We start from the raw sequence: 19693 nt of genomic DNA, 5'->3' as shown, positions 1-19693 counted from the left end.
GAAAGGTTATATTGGGATAATATCTTTGTTTCCAAAATTCTATTTGAAGTAATAATCCCTGATGATAATCTAATCCCTACTGCTGCTTTTGGAGAAATGTAATCCCTGGCCAACCTCTGAATGAGAAAATTGAAAATATGATCGATGTGCTGGATCTTTAGATCTTCAGCTACTTCCAAACCAAACAGAACGTTTCTAGAACCAAGTTTTTCTGACTTGAAAATTAATACACAGTTTTCTATTCCTTGGCCTTAAATATTGTAATGAATATTGTGGATAATGAACTAATTTAACAGTGTTAAAGCTACTGAAAGATCTGCCTACATTCACTTTAAATGACTGACTTACAGAGAAGTATATGTGTGTTTTTTAAAATGGAAAATATGTAAAACACGCCTTTAAAAATAGTTAATTATTTGATCCCAGGCTAATCCATCTCAAGAATTGTTATCAATATAAATTCCTTATCCACCATGTATGTTTATTATAACCATATATAAAGGATACAAAATGATTATGAAATCTTTACAATTAAAAATAAGTAGCTTTTATAAGCAATTAAGCAAGTTAAGAAGGAATATAATCAGACTGGATTATAAGCAGTATATATTCACCATGTTCTGAGATTGCACTTACAAGGTATATATAAAGTGCAGATTAAATCAATTCCAGGAAAAACAAACATCCAACCGTGAGCATCCAACGTGAAAGTTGCTAACCCTTTGCGTGACCTTCAGCCATGCAAGGCTATATGAGACACTCAGTAATAAGGGCGGTGATGTGGGTAGTGTGGGTAGATCCCATCGTAGTGATACTCCCTCCACTGCTCGGCATTCTCCCGGTTCCTTTCACGCTGCTCTGTAAACGGGAAGAAAGAGTACAGCCATGACTTTAGTGACAGGTTGTTACAGATAATGCTTCTCTCAAGCTGGCTTCTAAATGATTTATTATTATTTAACACATATCCAAAATAAGGCACACACTAACCCTACACAACCCTGACCTGTGCATGCTTCAGCTAGTTCACATTGCTTCCTTCTTTATTCCATTCTTTCCAGGGAAAAAAAAAAAAATTCACAGCACATTAGCCCAATTTTATTCAATCTAGATTAGCTACCTAATGACTTCCAGATTGACTATAAACTCCTGCTTTTGACTTTTAAGTCTCCGAATAGTTTACCTCCAGCATCTTTCTGATCTCATGAGGCATCCTGAGCACTTTACTCAGCTGAAGCAGACACACTGTTATTCCTGAGAATCACTCCCTTAAGAAACAGTTCTTAAATCACACAAGCTCTATACCTGTGATTAAAAATTTAATTGTTTAATGTGCTCTATTTGTAGTTTTGGGGTTTTTTATCTGATTTAACAGTTTCTTGATTTGTGTTCATTGTCATTAATTATTGAAGACTGTTTTATATCATATATTCCAGTGTTTTAAATCATGCATGAACTTTAAATTAAGTATAGATATCACAGCTTTTTTTTTTTTTTTTAGGTTTTGTGTCGTGTGTCAAACAGCAGGTTCTGATTGCTTGGGTTAGTGCGCTATTTCACTCATCAGACGTTGATTACTCCTCCAGACAGCAGCAGCTTATTAATGGGCCTCTGGGATTTTTTTTTAGCTTTGGAGCCAAACTAATCAGAGCAAGAGACACGTCTTACCATTTCGGCTCTCCTCCAGATGGTTCTCATACTCATTGCTCTGTTCATCGTAGTACTCCCTCCTGCGCTCAGAGGCAGCCACCTGCATCTTATGCTCCGCTGCAGGGAAAGAAAGCATTATCTTTTGACTTTTTAGGTACACACTGAAACTGGCTTTAATTTAATTTGATTTTGGTGGTTTCTACTGGCGGCTGAGTTGAAGGTAAACTGAAATGGCGGAGTCTAAATTGCTCCCATAAACTATGGGAAGACTAGGCAATGACCTTAATTATAACAAGCAGAACAGTTCCTCTGGGCCATTAATTGCAGAATAGAATAATTTGTTTAATTATTCAAAATTGCTTGTTTAATTGTTTTGTCGATTGTCTTTTTTTAAAAAGAGGAAATCTATGGTGAAGTTATACCTATTATTGCCAAACCAATGCCAAGTATGACGTTCAAACATTCCCTACTCGGTCGGCTATTGTACACACGCCAACTACTACACACACACACACCTCACATACAAACAATACACTGCCACAACTTTTAGCAAATCCCAACTGTCACCTCCGGGCAGCATAAAACAATCAGATTTCAATAAATAAATATAAAGTAGATTTGCTTGGTGGTGGTTAAAATGGATATGATAGTAAGCATGCACTACTGGAGTAATTAAATCTTGAAGATTTAGGGCAGGGGGTGTCCAGACTTTTTTTTTTCCAAAGAGGCCCACAATAAAATACCCAAGGGCTGGTCACCAAAATATTGCTTTGGAGCTCCAATACAGTGAATGTAAATTTAGTGGAATAACTGAAGCTGGATATAAAATGAGAGCTGTACATGTGACAGACAAGATGAATTCATGCTCATTTTTCAGGAAAAATGACATTGATCAATTTAGTTAAGATCCATTTCAAGGATTTCATGAAGGATTCATTTTTCCATGCTAGGTGGCTCGAGGCACTGCCACATATTAGCGCTAGTTATGCCATGTTTGCTCTGTTAAAAAGTTTCCAGCTGCTCCAGGTTCTCTGCCATCTCATCCTCTGAATGCTTTTTCTCCCAGGATTTGTTTGATAATGTCTTATGATATTAACTTCTTTAATTACCACAACCAAGCAAATACCAGGCAGACACATTTGCTATTACTTTCGATGAAACGGTTCTTATTTCCAACGCTTCTGAAATCATTCCTTCTCACTGTGTCATTTAAATGTGAATGATAAACCACTGATGCTTTAGACCAGTGTGCAACCAGGATTACATTTTATTCCATTAATTAATTTGTCAGAGGAGGAAAAAAGGCCTTTCTGTTTACCTGTGTTAGCACTGTCTGCTGCCACCATCAGGTAAAAGGAAATATGGCAACGTGTTGGCCTTCTATCATACAGTCTAAGATAGAAACCATGGGATGCTATGAAAACCCTGGCCTACTTAGTGATTTTTGGCAAAAATGATCTGAAACATTTTGAAACACAGAATTAAAACAAATAATCCCATCATCGTTTAGTGTTACTTCCAAAAACATAACCTTCAAAACACATAGCAACTGTGAAGCTTTGATTGTTTAACTAAGAGCTCTCTAACAGGCTGAGGTAACGATCCCAGACTTTCCTTACTGGTTGATTCGTAGCAGAGTGCAAATGAAACAATGATATCTGAATAGGTTACCTCAAGACAAGCTATGATGGAGGTTGGCCGTTTTGGCAGGTAATTTAATCATTTTAAAAGTAAATAATTTTACTCGCTAGTTCTGATCAATATGGTCGCTAAAGCCTAGCTACAAATCTACAAAGAGGCTTATTTTTGAAGCTATTTTTTGAAACAGCCTTTTGAGTAGACAGAATTAGGAGAAGTTAGCACGAAATATTAGCATTAATTGGTTAATTAATGCTAATTGGTAATTAGTTCCTGTAGCAGTTAGCACTCTTCTATTTAAATGAAGCTTACTAATAAAAAAAAAAAAGCTTGTACTAACAGTGAATAAATTGGTAATGAAGGAGATATATTTTAGGCAGTGAAGAAATATTATGATCTGTTGTAGAGGTGTTTAAATGTGTCATTGTGTGTATCGTTGTGAATGGCTTTTCCTTCATAACTTTTTTTTACACACACACACACACAGAGAAAGAGAGAGAGAGAGAGAGATCTTTTATCTGTGCTTTCTTTGGATAAGTGGGAGGGGGGTGTTATTTAGGGAGGTGGTACCTCTACTTCACTCCTTCATTCTGACAGCAGCCAAAATACAAAGGGAACTTAAATCTCTGGCCCGATCATTAAGGACAGTATTAATCTGTCTTCTATTTTCTCTCTGTCCTGTGTCTGCACATTCCAATCTCAGCTCCAGCTGCTTCTTTTCCTGCAGCGTCATCACACACACACCCACATACTAGCTCGAAAATAAAAGTCAAAAACACCCTGATATGGCTCACTGGAGTGTGTGTGTGTGTGTGTGTGTGTGTGTGTGTGTGTGTGTGTGTGTGTATTTACGTGCATGTGCTCCTCCTTGCTCCTGAAAGGTAAGCAGCTCCACACTGTCCTGGTGATCCTGAAGGCCATCTTTCCTCTTTCTTTCCCCAACACTCGCAATCACACACTTGCATTGCTCTGTGAGTGTTTTCTACCCATCATGCCTCCAGACTGATTAATAGCCAAATTGCCTAAACTGCTTCCTTCACTTCATATCATAGGCTTAGGCTCCAGCTACTGTATCCATTTCATATTTCAAATGATTAGAGAAATAAGTGCCTCTGTGATTTAATGCTTAATAGAATGCGTTAGACATCCGACACGACTTGGATAAGGAGGGCTGGATGACAGTGGAACTCACCTACATACTCTGCATATAATTTTGGGGACCTGCGACCACGACGCTTGAAAAAGTTTGATGCATCTGATGCTGGCACAAAAACCTTCTTAGATGGTCCTACAGAGTTGAGTGATTAGAGAGAAAATACAAAGACCACATACAGGTTTTCTTTTTCTGTGTAGGGTTTTATACACTATATGGATAAAAGTATGTGGACAACCTGATCAATCACATACAGTATGTACATGTTGAACATCACATTCCAGATGTATACCCCCTTTGCAGTTATAATAATGTCTGCTCTTTTGGGAAGGCTTTCCTCTCGATTTTTGAGTGTAGCTGTTATCATTGTGATCCTTTAGCCACAAGAGTGTTAGTAAGATTAGTACTGATGTTGGGTTAGGAGGTCTGTGGTACAATCATCATTCAAATTCTTCTCAAATGTGTTCAGTAGTAGGGTTGAGGTCAGGGCTCTGTGCAGGTCAGTCCAGTTCCTCCATACCAACCTTGCAAATCAAGTCTTTATAAACCCTGTGTTGTGCATGTGTGTGTTGTTTTGGTAGATGAGGTTTGGGCCTCTTAGCTCTAGTGAAGAGAAATCTTAATGCTACAGCATAGAGCATCATCTTATAGCTCTATTCTTTCAACATTGTGGCAGCAGTTTAAGGGGTGATGGTCAGGTGTCCACATACTTTTGGTCGTATAGTGTATCTTTTTGAAGAACAGCCAAATGTTCCCACAAGAATTAGAAAAACTGACTGTTTTGACCTTGTGTGAACATTTGGCCGCTCTTCACAAGAATTATTTTTTTTTTTACAGATTTATTTAAAAAAAGAATTAACAGCTAAATAGTGAAATATTTGTCTACATATCTTTATGTACATATCTGTATGTGTGTGTTTAACTCACCCTGGTGTTCACTGTCTTTTTCTTTTCCATCCTTCACTGCTGCACTTTCTACCTCAGACAGCACTAGAGGGAGGGAGGTGGGAAGGAAATAGTTTTAATGAGAGGAGGGGTAGCAAAAAGATTGCTTTTTGTTATCGAGGAAACTGGGCAGCTATCATCAGTAGACTTTCAGGCAATTCATATATGTATTTAATACATAAAACCTTTACTGTTTTTATTACAATTTTCACAAGCTTTGCATGTCTTATCAAGATATTCAAGAAAAAGCTCATGGACAAGATATACAGAAAAATATCCATCTTGTTTATGACCTTTTTCTTAAAAAATCTCATTCGTTTTAAAACTAAGCATTAAAAACTTGCTGTGCAGTTTTTTTGAGAAATTGCTTAAAAGGCTGCTTAGTCTAACACCTGTGCACATATCCAAGCGAGAGTATACACTAAAATTTATTTTAAATGTCTCATGAATAAAAAAAATGACAAGAAATTCAGCAATGAGGTTGAAAAGTACATGTGAAACGTCTGACTTAATATTTATTAAAATACTAATATTTACTGTACATACTTTAGTCTTGTTTATTCTATAAATATAGTTATTTAACATAGTCTAATACAGGTATGTATAAATATTGATCTTCATATCCTTGCTATCACAGTAAATATTTTTACACTTTACTCAATTGTTCTTGTAAGACCAAGGCATTGATCTGCATTTTCTAAATTTTATAATGAAAGGTACTATATGAAAATAAAAAAGTTCATATAGTTGCTTTTTTCTTTTTGCTCACTTACACACACACACACACACACACACACATCCTCTCACACACTTTGAATGAGGCACTTACCAGTAAGGATGAAGAAGATGGGCAGCAAGGCCAGCAGAGCTATGTGCAGCCGGGCCATGGTTAAGGCAGAGTGTGTGAGAGAGTGTGTGTGCTGCAGGTAGCACAACCACAGCAGTCGGTCCTGGCAAAGGGTACAATAGAAGGAGGGAGGTAGAGAGAAGGGAGGAAGAGTAGGAGGGAACGAGATGTAATTCCACAGGCCCAGGGGACACAAGAGGGGCAAGAGAATGAGAGAGAGAGAAAGAGACTGAAAAAGATAGCAAAAGAAGATGAAATGATAAACCATGATAATTTCGACCTGGCAAGACTTGATTTATGGTTGCAGAATGTTTTATTTGATGCTTTTATTATTATTGAGTATGTTTCAGCATGCTTTATTTACATGATTCTTCCTCAGACGTGTGTGTGATATGAATATTGCATGTAGCTACTTGTTTACTAGCACAAAATTATCTTTTGAACGCTGTTTATGTACCTATAAGCACAACCACGTACTTTCTCTCACAGAGCAGACTGAGATTAAAGAATCCTTTAGTGATATGCAATGACCTGAATTCACAGTGTTGGTTACAGTGATGCTGCTGGATTAAATATATATAAATATATATATATATATAATTACTTGTAAGCTGTAATGCTTATAGTGACCTCTACACACTCAAATAAAACTGCAATAATGCATAAAATTCCCAGGTTAAAAAAGGAAAATTGACTAAAATGCTTGAACATTCCAGGTTTAAAGATCGACCCCTTCGAAGTGTGTTTGTGTGCGTGTGTGCATGTGTGTGTGTGTGTGTGTCACATGGCAGTATTTAAAAGTTTGCAGACAGAGTCTGAGGGGTGGAAAGTATTTTCTTACCCTAAAGCCATCAGAAAGTACTGTGTGGTATATGTGTGTACATGTTGTTATAAATTGACACATTCTGTATAATTACATACATGCCAATTAGGTTATCATAAAAATTTACCTTTTCACCAATGTTTGCATACTTTCACAAAGCAAAATTCATTCTTGGAATGGAGAGAGAGAGAGAGAGAGTGAGAGAGAGAGAGAGAGAGAGAGAGAGAGAAATGTAAAGGCATAAAACAGATGGCTGTGATAGAATACAAATAGAAGAAGAGGGTTGGGGAAGAGAGGAGACAGTCACAGTGATTATTCCAGAATCTGACTACTACAAATACAAACTAGTGTATTTTTCACAAAGGTTAATACATTAGATTTTTTTTTCGTTAAGCAAAATACATTTTTCTATTTGAATATGCTGCATGGTATAATGTTTCCTTACAGAGTCCTTAAAATCCCTTAAGTAAATCAACTATACTTTATACAACTGTATTGTGTGCATCAGTATGTGTATGTGTTTTTAATTTTGATATTTGTTTGGTTTTCTTGCTGTGTAAAAGGTGTCTATTGTGTGTATTTTGGTGTGTAGTCTGTGTGAGATCGGAAGCAGTAGTGACCTCAGATCTCTTCCAGCACAGACATGCAGGTCTTAGTACAAAAACACAGCTCCTGGAAATATTACTCCCAGAGAAAGATGGATTTCTCTGAAAACCTCTATCTGTCTTCTGTCCCTCTTTTCACTTTATCAGTGAGTTTCTGGGAAACAATTCACCTTAACAGCAACAGAGGTTTTCTCTCAGCTGTTGATCAGTAAACAAGGTCACCAAACTTATGATATACTTTATCTACTCCATAAACCCCTGCCCTCCCCCAATCTTTGCAAATATATCTTACAATTAAAATGATTGTATACAGACTTCTTACACTTAGATGTGGTGTTTGCAGAAATTTATTAGATTATTAGAATCTGAATATTTGATGGTAAACAGGCCTGTGTAATATTTAAAGCTAAAACAATCTGGCAACCCTGTCATTAACTGCCATGTGCAAGCATTACTCCTGTCATAGTGGGCCTCTATTAGCACTTGCTATTTCCCATTTTTGACCAATATGTGCAATTATAACTGTTTGGGAGCTAAATGAGGTGGTGAACAGGTTGTTCAACTTAAAAAGTGATCAAATCAATGCAGCTTATACTTATATCTTGTCAAGTGGCAACAATTTTTAAATCATAGTTCATTCGGAAGAGGTATTAGTATTTCAGCAGAATTTTAAATGTATGAAGCTGTGAATGAGAACTTTGTGAAGATTAACCTTTGTTGAAAGGCTGATGTATAAATCTGGGCTCTACTCCACTTGCCCCTCTGGTGCCACTGCTCATCCACAGCTGCTTAAAGGAATACTCCAGTGTTTTACTGAATCATTTGCATGTGGATGATTACAACACACAAATTATTTAAAATGAGGGTTTAAGGGGAGTTCATCCGACAGCCAATAAACTGTTAAACAATACACATAACACCGGCCAGGCATAACATTATGACCTCCTGCCTAATATTGTGTTGGTCCCCCTTTTGCTGCCAAAACAGCCCTGACCCATCGTGCACTGTGTATTCTGACACCTTTCTATCAGAACCAGCATTAACTTCTTCAGCAATTTGAGCAACAGTAGCTTGTCTGTTGGATCGGAATACACGGGCCAGCCTTCACTCCCCATGTGCATCAATGAGCCTTGGCCGCCCATGACCCTGTCACCGGTTCACCACTGTTCCTTCCTTGCAATACTTTTGATAGATACTGACCACTGCAGACCGGGAACACCCCACAAGAGCTGCAGTTTTGGAGATGCTCTGATCCAGTCGTCTAGCCATCACAATTTGGCCCTTGTCAAACTCGCTCAAATCCTTACACTTGCCCATTTTTTCCTGCTTCTAACACATCAACTTTGAGGACAAAATGTTCACTTGGTTGAAAAAATGTCTCGGATTAACCTTTCAACAATGTTGCACTTTGTGTATATGCATGTGTGTGTGTGTCCTGTTTAAAACCAACTTAGACAAATGATCCAAACATAATTCTTTACCTTCTCTCTCAGTTTGAAGGTGTGCAGCTGATGCATAACCTTCTGATTGGTCCATCAGTCTTAGAGCAATCACCAGTCTAATGGCCAGCCTTCAGTTTTCTCTCTGACATGTTTACGCAGTGTGAAAAGTCCTGTTTCTTAAAATTAAGCTTGTAAACATCCACACAAATATTTGAAGATTCCATTGAATCTGCTACAACATGATACTCTGTGAGCAAGTATCACCTGATCTATATGTGACCAATTTTGCTTAGAATTTGGGATAGGGCTACCCTATCAATTAATTCCCAATTGATAATGATGCAGAGAAGCATTAGCATTCTTTACAAATCTTACATACCAATGTTCTGTCCTTTTTTTTTTTTTTTTATAATAATCAGTTTGTTGTTTTGATTAGTTTCCATTAAATTGAGGCATCAATCATCTGATTCCACCTCTACTTTGAACAGAAGAATCAAATATTTATCTTGGCTTTTTAGAAATTGTAGACTTGAATAGAAGAAATGTGATGGAGCTTGATTTCTGTCAGACAAAGGATCTTTTATGGAGAGGGAGTAAAGTTAAGGCATTAGGACGATGAGATAAAGTGCAGTTTAATCACGAAGGCCTCCTGACTACAGGTTGAATTCATCATTAAAAAACTTGACATTATTCTACAATGTGGAATACTTTTGTACATTGTAGCTTTCTCTCCTATTTTTTAAGAGAATGAAGATGCTAACAAAGTTGGCAGAAGATACATGACCTGTTCATCCAAACATTCCAAAATGCTAATAGTTTGGAAAAATGTTGGCATCCTATGAGAGCTTACAGGGATTGTATACTTTTACATATAAGAAGACATAGAGTAGCCATAGACTATCAGTGAGATGCCAAGCTGCCAAATTGCTGAGATTTATTTTCAATGGATAAAAACTGGGGTTATCCAAGACAACATCAGGGAGGCTGCATTATTCTGTGTGCTGCCAAAAAACACCAAACATAATTAATCCTTCGGAGAAATTAAAAACCTGATTGTTTAAAACACATTTAAAACAAATTTGTTTGAGGCCTTGATCTCAGGCTGTCTGGAACAGGATGTGATTGTGCCTCTTGATGCATTCTTTTCTATTTCCAACCCTTCGTCCTGATTCTCATAAAGATCTGGTTTTCTGCCTGAAATGCACAAATACAAAAACAAATTCTCAGCCAGGATAATAACTGAGACACAAACCGAGGATTTTGTGACAAAATGGCAACACTGCACTGACTTAAGATGACTGGTGGATGAGCATAACTTATTCAATATTATATATTGTATGTTTTGGGACATCTGCCTTTACATACGCATGAATTTAATATGGAGTTGGCCCGCACTTTGAAGCAATAACCGCTTCAACTCTTCTGAGAAGGCTTTCCACAAGGTTTAGGAGTGTGTTTATAGGAATTTTTTTTTGACCATTCCACTAGAAGCACATTTGTGAGGTCAGGCACTGATGTTGGATGAGAAGGCCTGGCTCACAGTCTCCACTCTAATTCATCCCAAAGGTGTTCTGTGGGGTTAAGGTCAGGACTCAGGCCAGTCAAGGTGCAGGCCAGTCAAGTTCCTTTACACCAAACTCGCTCATCCATGTCTTTATGGACCTTGCTTTGTGCACTGGTGTGCAGCCATTTTGAAAAAAGGAAGGGGTCATCAACAAAATGTTCTCACAAAGTTGGGAGCATGAAAAATGCCCAAAATATCTTGGCATGCTGAAGCATTAAGAGTTCCTTTCACTGGAACTCAGGGGCCAAGCCCAAGCCCTGAAAAACAACACCTGAATTCAATGATTTGGAGGCATGTCCCAAAACATTTTGCAATATTTCTTACATAAGATCCACCTTTTTACTACATTCTTTAAATTTGGACTTCTGCACAGATGAGCTGGCTTCAGTGTCATAATTACTGATGAGACTCACATTAATTTAATTTTGACAAAATGTGAAATTAACGAATTAAGTAATTAATTAAGTCCACATTTTGTCCTGTAAACAATAATCATAGCTTATAAAATGTCATTACCAGCCTTTCACAACACATTTTGTTGTCTGTACAATGTCTTTGAACTTTTTTCAAGTTTTGCTGATCTGGCCAATAGAGTGGCATTTGTATATTTTGTACAAACTCCCTCCTTCCTAGCAGTTGTGCCCTTAACAGAGTAACTGCATAGTGCAGGTTATCACATTAACTATGGATTAACCCTATATAAATCAAATAATCAAATAGTATTTTTTTTGTATACGTATATACTAGTGTATCAATTATTTTTATAATTCTAAACATAACCATCTATGACCTCCATCTATGGGAGACGCTTAGGAAATGTTAATTTTATTTTATTTTTTTAAGTATAAATTCCACTTGGTTTTACATGATGTTTTCTAATGCAGTGAAATTCATAGGTTTCAAATGTAGCCTAAGTGTCCAAATATATTTCATGCTACTGTATGTAATTAGAATAGAAATAGATCTAATTCAACAACCACTTCCAGGCTTCATATTAGTGTTGAACATAAATGAACACAATAATTGTAAAATAAATTGCATTTATTTTCAGACAATTACAGTTTAATATTAATTACAATTAACACATTTTAACTCAAGCGTTTACAACAATATGAAAATCAAATTAGCAGCATTTCTCAAAAATCCCATGATTTCTCAATGTTGACTATATGCACTTAAACACAGATTACATTCAGTTTTGATGTGATGACATTCTGCACTGTTTAAGCTCTCTGTCTGATTAAAGAAGGCACAAAATTCTCTTTTCCCTTTAAAATCTCTCAGACATACTTTAACTGTCTCTATACACATACAGTATGTGTGATCTCTCTTTATGTGCTGAACATCAGACCTTTTCCTACATGTTAGAAAATGGATTTAAATCAGGTTGCAGCTATTTATTGTATTAAAAACATTATATAGAGTCGTACCAATTTCCTACCCTATTTCCCCAGCATTTAAATAACTTTATTGTTTAAATTATATCCTCCTAGAGAACATTATTACACAGCTTAGTACTGTCAATTATTCTTCTGGATGTTTGTGTTTGCTGTGATGCACAGACACTAAAGTAGGAAATGAGCATCACAGGGATGTCCTGTCTCCTTGGACCAGGCGTCCTCTAAATACCCAGGTGTCCTGCAATTACAATAACACAAGGTGTGAATACACACATGATGTATAGATAAGCAACACACACTGTATTACACCTGGATGTGCCATACATTCAGGACATGCTGAGATGTTCAGTGCAGCCCAGGAAACCAACCTGAAAAGTAAGAGTGGTTTCGCTCCCAAGTCTTTTGCGAGCAAGCTCTTCCACCTCCTTGCTGATGTTCTCCTGGGTTGATCCTTTCACATCAATGTACTGACAATCAGCACTGGCATAGTGACAGGAAATGGCCTAAAACAAAGACGCACACAAACACATTACTTTATAAGTAATGGCTCATACTGTAGTGAAATGTAGCAGCATTTAAATCCAGTTCACTTCATAAACAAATCAAAATATCATAATCTCTGTTTTCTTTAATATATTAATTACATACATAATTTAACATTTCTTCTAAAAGAGACTGTTCTTGGCTCCACAGTGTCAGCTAAGGCACCAAATCACACTCAGATATGTTTCCTTTATTTAAAGTAATAATTTAAGGAGACTTGTGTTTGGTATCAGGCTATACAAAGATTACTGATCGAGCCACGATGCTGTTTGAACTCATTATGTATACTTTATGGATGTGAACAATGTCACTAATCAATGAATTTTATTTCTAATGGGAAAAACAGCCTTGTCGTAATGGAACATTTACAACCGAGCAAGTTAAGAGCTGAAGTAGGAGTGGGTGACTACACGACAGATATTAGACACGGAATTGATCCGATACATTCTGTAAGTAGTTTAACAGTTACACTGTGCTGTTTCGAAGACAACCTTGTAGCACACCAGACATGAAAAAGGAAATAAACTAAAAGGGGACAACGCAGAATATCATATTCAAACCCATGGACTGTCATTACCTTTCGAAAGCCTTCTGTGTGGTTCATTCCTGAGCCGTGGATAAGCAAAGGGTGAAAAAGCACAGTGTCTCCTTTTTCCATTTCCAAGTGCACTCTGGGATGGTTGGGGTTGTAGTCTGTAATGCCATGATACATCTTATTCACCCCACCCTGAGTAGAGAGCAAAGAGAGGAGCTTTATGTGTTCAGAGGGAACATCATTCTTACACATACACTCAAAACACTTAAAGTTACACTATGTACGCCAATTTTGCCTTCTCTGGTACAAAAATGCTGTGTGCACTCTGGAAGAATACTTAGTAACTTGGCAGGTATTGACATGGTGTAACTGTGTACTCAACATTCTCTGTATTATTAGAATAATGTATTGCAGAACTCATTTGGATGCACTTGTCTCCATTGCTGCAGGCCAACAAACATTCTGGGAAGACATGTGACTGTGTCATGCCATTAATTTACACTGTAATGGAAAGTGAGTGAGTAGGTTTTTGTATAAGTTAAGAAATATTCATTTGCAAATGCTGAATAGTATGCTTGAGTAGAAACAATTACTTTGTTCGTCATCTACTCACTCTTACCACTACTATTCATTCCAAACCTGGTCCATTTCTCTCACCTCCCACTCTGGATAGACGTGTTCCTTCAGGGTGCCCTTGTGGGTGCCAGGCAGTACTACCAGGCAGCCATTCTGCTGGTTTATTTTCTCCATTGCTGTCCATGCACACACAATACGATCAGCTGGCCGGAATGGGAAGTAGTGCAGGTCCTGGTGCAGGGGGTGTCGAGAAGTCTTCTTTCCTGAGACACAAAATGCACAGCTCTAAATGCTTTCTCAGAGATTACACCTTGTTTAAAAATTGCTGTGCATGTTAGTTTGTGTGTATGTTACCTGTATCAGGGGGTTTGTTGATTAGCATGGTGTGCATAGCCATGATGTTGGGCCCCGTGAAACACTCAACATATTTTAGAATCTGTTACAAGTACAAGCCAAATTTGTTACAAAAGATAAAGATTACAACTGTATCCACCTTAACCTACTATGCGTGCAAATGCCATGATTGTTTGTATATGGGTGGACCTGAGGCAGAGAGCAATAGCGGAACAGCTCTGGGTCCTCCTGGAAGTCCTGAAGTTTAGTCACAGCCTTCTCCCCCTGCACAAACTCAGACTTGGCGATGGACACATCTCTCATTATTACCAAGCCAGGAATCTTCACATCTCTTGTACAAATACGCTCAAACTCATTCCTGCAGGTGAACACGCATTGAACAATGAAATAGCGTTGTCAGGCATCACATTTATAAACATAGCATTTACATAAAATGAGAATGTCATTTCCAAGCAAATACTAGGGTTTATAAAGTCAAGAGACAAAAGAATGATCGATTTTGCTGGTGAGTTCAAAATATGTTATATCTTTGAAGAATTAAGCACTCTAAGCTGAGATAATCAACACTCAAGCATGATTCTTTGTCAGTATGAGTGAAGCCTTTTCCACTAAGCCAGTTATAATGATGGTGATGATGACTGGCTAATACGAAGTTTTCAAATCTCCTTGAGGGTTTGTAACCAAGGCCCAATCAGCAGAGAGATAAATTGAATCTATCCTGCCTCAGTTGTAAGTCACAAGTGTCCAAATGATTAAAATGAATGTAAAATATATTCACATAATCCCTGTTCCACCCCAGGTACTGAAAACTTTCAGGTATTTGCCTAGCAAATGACTGACTGAACTGATATCATAGTGAGTTATATCACATCAGCCCCATGGAGATGTGCTCACCCAGATTACTGATTTTTCAAATGTTAATTAGGACAATCACACATGTCCAATCAATTCCCTATTCACATGCCACTGAATTTTTTTAAAATGAAAAAGTCATGCCAAGAGGTTTTTTAATACTGTGCCAGCCATAAATCTACTACAATGCTGTTTTTTTCTGAGACATACATGGATTTTATGCTTCTTCATGTGTACCCATGCCATTTCTGTTTTTATGTGTGCAGGCTGGAATACACACACAGTTTAGTAAATGAGGCTCCAGCTCTTAAAATCTGATAACAATTATGCTGCCACCTTGTGTTCATCATAAAGTTTGCATGACTAACAGTAATCTTGGGGAGATTTTTCTAATAAAAGATGATTAATAAATAATAAACTAATAAAAGTGACATTGTGACTGCCTCTCAGATACAATCAGCTGTGTCTGTGGGGGTTTCATCATGATGGCCCATAAAGGAGATGGGTGTGGGCCAGACAACACACACAAAGGACATTCAATTTCGTGTATTGAGGACCCTACAAGGGAAGTCCTTACAGTTCTGTATTCTTGTATAAAGATCTCACAGACAGATCTTTGGGTTAAGATATTTTGAAGACTGACAAGCTAACATCGCTGTTGAAGAAAATGCTACACTGCTAATTTCAATAAATTCTTCTCTCCACAAGAACTCTGATAAGGCTAATTTATTTAATGTATTAAAGTAATCTAATACATGGGTGAGCCACCCAAACCACTGCTCAGCCAAATTCAGCAAAATTCTAACACTAATGTCATGACAATTTCATCATGTCTGATGACATCAATCTTGACCCAGTTCACCCTCGGCAAGTGTGTCTGTCAAACACCCTATGCATTTCTCACTGATGTGTATTTCAATGCTATAATTCTGCTGTATCCTGTTCCCATTGTCCACAGTGACACCTCTGACCAAAATTAAGAAAACTCTTCCTTGGTATGCTGAAGCATTAAGAGTTCCTTTCATTGGAACTAAGGTCTCAACCTCCGAAAAACAACAACTGAATTCAGTGATTTGGAGATGTGTCCCAAAACATTTGGCAATATCTCTTAGATAACGTCCACAAAAAGAGAAAAACCTTTTTACTACATTCTTTGTATTTGGACTTTGTTATAAATTAATGAATTAAGTAATTAACTAAGTTCACATTTTTCTTGTAAACAATTAACATAGCTTATATAGTTTCCTTACCAGCCTTTCATAACACATTTTGTTGTTTTTTTCTGTCTGTACAATGTCTTTGAACATTTTTTTAAGTTTTGCTGATCTGGCCAATAGAGTGGCATTTGTATATTTTGTACAAACTCCCCCTTCCTAGCAATTGTGCCCTTAACAGAGTAACTGCATAGTGCAGGTTATCACATTAACTATGGATTAACCATGGTAACCAGAATAGGCTTTTATGATCTTTGGGTTAAGATTTATTGAAGACCAACAGGCTAACATCGCTGTTGAAGACCTGCTACAGTGCTACCTTTAATAAATTCTTCTCTCCACAAGACCTCTGTTCAAGCTTACTTATTTTATGTATTAGAGAAATTTAATACATTGGTGAGCCACCCAAACCACTGCTCAGCCAAATACAGAAATATCTAACAGTAAACGTCATGAAAATTTCCATTATGTCTAATGACACAATCTTGGCCCAGTCACCGACAAGGCCTAAGATTCTACACTTCAGTCGACCCTCGGCAAGTGTGTCTGTCAAACACCCTACGCATTTCTCAATGATGCCTATTTCAATGCTGTCAACAATATGTTGCAGAACTGCTGTATCCTGTTCCTGTTGTCTTCAGTGACACCTTTCACCAAAATTAAGAAAACTTTTGCTGACACTACTAAGAATAGCTTGAGTAATATCAAGTAGTGTGCTTGTGAAAAGACAATCTTGCCTAAATCTATCGATGTCCTCTTCGGAAACCAGATTTTTGATCAAAATAAAGCCATTTTCTTCATAAGCAAGTCTTTGTTCTGGAGACAGCACATCTGTATCCAAGGTGTACCTACAGTCATAATAAAAAAAACAAGTGGATAAAAAAACATTCATCACTTGGAAGAATGACCAGTTTATATTTGATGGTATATTTGTCATAAGATTGGTGCTTACTTAAACGCTACAGGATGGTGATATGACACGTTTTCTGCAGATGTAAAAGATGTGTGCTTTGTTACAAGCATTTAAGGAAAATCAATGTCTACTCTTATCAGAAGGGACACGAGGGAGATCACGGACCTGACCTCTACCATGATTTTCCTGTCCAGTCTTTCCATGTGATCAGGTCAAAAGTCATTCAGAATGCTCATGACTTACTCCATGACTAATTTACTTTCTAATGGAATAACCATTTATTGAAATCCACAACAAAACAAAGCAAAAATAATATGAAATGAACCTTTAAATATTACAAGTTAAAGGTAAAACAATTGGAGGTAAAATTAATAGTAACTTAATTCACAACTATTTAAACGCGTGAACTGTCGAGGAATACCAGTTACATGTCCGACTTTTCTGTTTAAGGTTGAACACCTCAAAATGTTTAAAAACATTTTTAACTATAAATATGACATTTACAGTTAGGAACAGTTAGGTGTATTTCTGACAAATTGAGAATATTAGGATAGCATCTTGCAAAACCTGTTCACGATTTTATGTCCTTACTGTTGGGAAATCCTAGTTTTGTTTAATTACTCAAATCAGTATAGAACTTTAAGCAACACGAGAAACTTTTTCTTTTCTTTCTTTCTTTCTTTCTTTCTTTCTTTCTTTCTTTCTTTCTTTCTTTCTTTTTTTTCAAAATAATTATATAAGAGCAAAAATAAAAGGTCTCTTGTTCTTTTCTCGATATTTAACGGCACAAGCGGTCTATTTCTACGAAATTGCCGGCATGCACAGGTGTAAAGCTTTACGGAAAAATACTTCGGGCTATTTTTCTTGTCGAGCCGGCCTCACAATCCTCGGGCTCTTGTGCATATGTGTCCCCGGGCAGCATGCACGAACCTTGGACGAGCGCTTCCGCTAAGCGGCCTACACAAACCCCGAGTAAACAAAGCCAAATCATTAAAGGATACTATGTTAACACTGGGATGGTCCAGGTGGTTCAAAACAACTTTCAGTCTTTCCGCCTCCCGTAGAGCCATGTTATTCAGAACAAAATCAAACTATTTCACTGGAAACGTCTTCTCTGTGGCGGTTATCTTCTAGCTGCTAATGTTTCCACTGCAAACTGCTTATGTAACGGGGTCTAAGTACACAACAGAGACAACGAGCCCGAATAACAATATAATAGTAGTCAACCCGCTTGTTACTAAATCTACATATACATGTTTACATTCATAAAAATTGTTTTTTTTTAATCATATAATAATTAATAATTTTATCGTCAGCAACTCAAAAACCAATACAACGTAGTGTGTCCTGTTATAATCTGACCCATAACTCTTGTCCTATCACAGGAGTGATCAATAAAAAACAAATGATAATAAATATGTTATAACACTGTTCTAGCAAATATTTTCATATTCATTGCCGCTTTATCCTGGCAAGGGTCTTGGGTGAATCACAAGGAATTCACACTGGGACATGTTAACATGGGACATGGAGATGGAGGAAACTTAGTTGCTAAGATGTTGGACTACTGATCAGAAGGTTGTGAGCTTAAATCCCAGGTCAACTAAGCTGGGCTCTTGAGCAAGACCGCTTAACCCTTAATTGCTCAGTTGTATAAAAATGGGATAAAATATAAGTTGCTCTGAATAAGAGTCTCTGCCAAATCCCATAAATGTAAACATTAACATGATTACACACACAATTACAGCAGAATTGTCAAATGCACTTTTAAAAAGCAATTCTCGCCATATCACATACCAAATGGATTCAGATCCGGTGTGTTAGATTCATATCTGGTGAACTGGAAGGCCAGTGAAATACACAAGTCATTGTTTCATCCATGAACCAGATTGTGATGAGTTCTTCTTTGTGAGATGGTACATTATCATGCAGGAAATAGCCATTATAAGACAGGTAAATTTATTCAGATATTAAAGATCATTTCTGCTAATAAAACATTTCCAACACCACTATACCACTGCATTCCTTTTTGTATTCTTGTATTGTAACTATATAAAATTAAAACACTGTTTTAGCAACTCATTATCTTCAGATGAATTAATTGTCACTAGCCCCTTGATCCTGGTAAGGGTCCTGGGTGAATTAAGAGCCTTTTTCTGGGAACACTGGGACACCCAGCATAGGATGCTGGTCCATTGCAGGACCGCACACTCACACATATTCATGCATTGGGCAATTTAGCGTACCCAGTCTACCTACTGTCACTCTGGTATATGTTTACATAATCGAATCGTATAATTATGGCAGATTTGTTAAATGCAAAGTTCCAATTGCATAATGTAATGTGTAGTTGTCCTTGTGTTACCTACACACAAGTTCCCAGTTCCTGCCCTATCACATCCCAAATGTGCTAAGTTCTGGTGAATTATGAGGCCAGTGAAGTACACTATCTCATCATTGTTAAATTCATGAACCATTTTGTGATGAGTTCTGGTTTGTGTACCAGCAGCAGCCTGAATCATTGACACAAGGCAGGTTGAGTCTATGCTGTTGATGCTAACCTCTGACCCTACTATATGAGTATTGCAGCAGTAATTAAGATTCATCAGACCAAGCAACATTCTATCTAATTATGGAAAGCC

At 37.2% G+C, this 19693-nt stretch overlaps 2 protein-coding genes across 2 annotated transcripts; both read right to left on the bottom strand.

The window, feature by feature from the left end:
- Window positions 1–467: 467 nt before the first annotated feature.
- ucmaa (upper zone of growth plate and cartilage matrix associated a) lies at window positions 468–6366 on the bottom strand. The gene is made up of 5 exons (XM_058416589.1): window positions 6213–6366; window positions 5366–5428; window positions 4478–4573; window positions 1666–1764; window positions 468–858 (listed from the first exon to the last, which is right to left on the bottom strand). The coding sequence occupies exons 1-5, from the start codon at window positions 6268–6270 to the stop codon at window positions 761–763; spliced, it is 414 nt and encodes a 137-aa protein (XP_058272572.1). The 5' UTR covers window positions 6271–6366; the 3' UTR covers window positions 468–760.
- A 5338-nt stretch (window positions 6367–11704) lies between these two features.
- On the bottom strand, window positions 11705–18223 carry phyh (phytanoyl-CoA 2-hydroxylase). The gene is made up of 9 exons (XM_058417691.1): window positions 18053–18223; window positions 17091–17146; window positions 16876–16986; window positions 14262–14430; window positions 14073–14154; window positions 13800–13981; window positions 13185–13334; window positions 12433–12567; window positions 11705–12302 (listed from the first exon to the last, which is right to left on the bottom strand). The coding sequence occupies exons 1-9, from the start codon at window positions 18119–18121 to the stop codon at window positions 12249–12251; spliced, it is 1008 nt and encodes a 335-aa protein (XP_058273674.1). The 5' UTR covers window positions 18122–18223; the 3' UTR covers window positions 11705–12248.
- Window positions 18224–19693: the final 1470 nt, after the last annotated feature.

The sequence above is a fragment of the Hemibagrus wyckioides genome, linkage group LG19, assembly GCF_019097595.1.
Source record: "Hemibagrus wyckioides isolate EC202008001 linkage group LG19, SWU_Hwy_1.0, whole genome shotgun sequence".
Classification (NCBI taxonomy): Eukaryota; Metazoa; Chordata; class Actinopteri; order Siluriformes; family Bagridae; genus Hemibagrus; species Hemibagrus wyckioides.
Note: the sequence above shows the minus strand (reverse complement) of the source record. Positions and strands in the feature narration are given on the sequence as shown.

Excerpts from the sequence above, each read along its gene's own strand:
- ucmaa (XM_058416589.1), bottom strand. The coding sequence starts at position 6,270 with ATGGCCCGGCTGCACATAGCTCTGCTGGCCTTGCTGCCCATCTTCTTC. Across the intron at positions 5,429-6,212 it reads CATCTTCTTCATCCTTACTG|TGCTGTCTGAGGTAGAAAGT; the intron begins GTAAGTGCCTCA and ends CCCTCCCTCTAG. Across the intron at positions 1,765-4,477 it reads ATTATATGCAGAGTATGTAG|CGGAGCATAAGATGCAGGTG; the intron begins GTGAGTTCCACT and ends CTTTCCCTGCAG.
- phyh (XM_058417691.1), bottom strand. The coding sequence starts at position 18,121 with ATGGCTCTACGGGAGGCGGAAAGACTGAAAGTTGTTTTGAACCACCTG. Across the intron at positions 13,982-14,072 it reads CAACAAACCCCCTGATACAG|GAAAGAAGACTTCTCGACAC; the intron begins GTAACATACACA and ends TTTGTGTCTCAG. Across the intron at positions 12,568-13,184 it reads ACACAGAAGGCTTTCGAAAG|GCCATTTCCTGTCACTATGC; the intron begins GTAATGACAGTC and ends TCTTTGTTTTAG.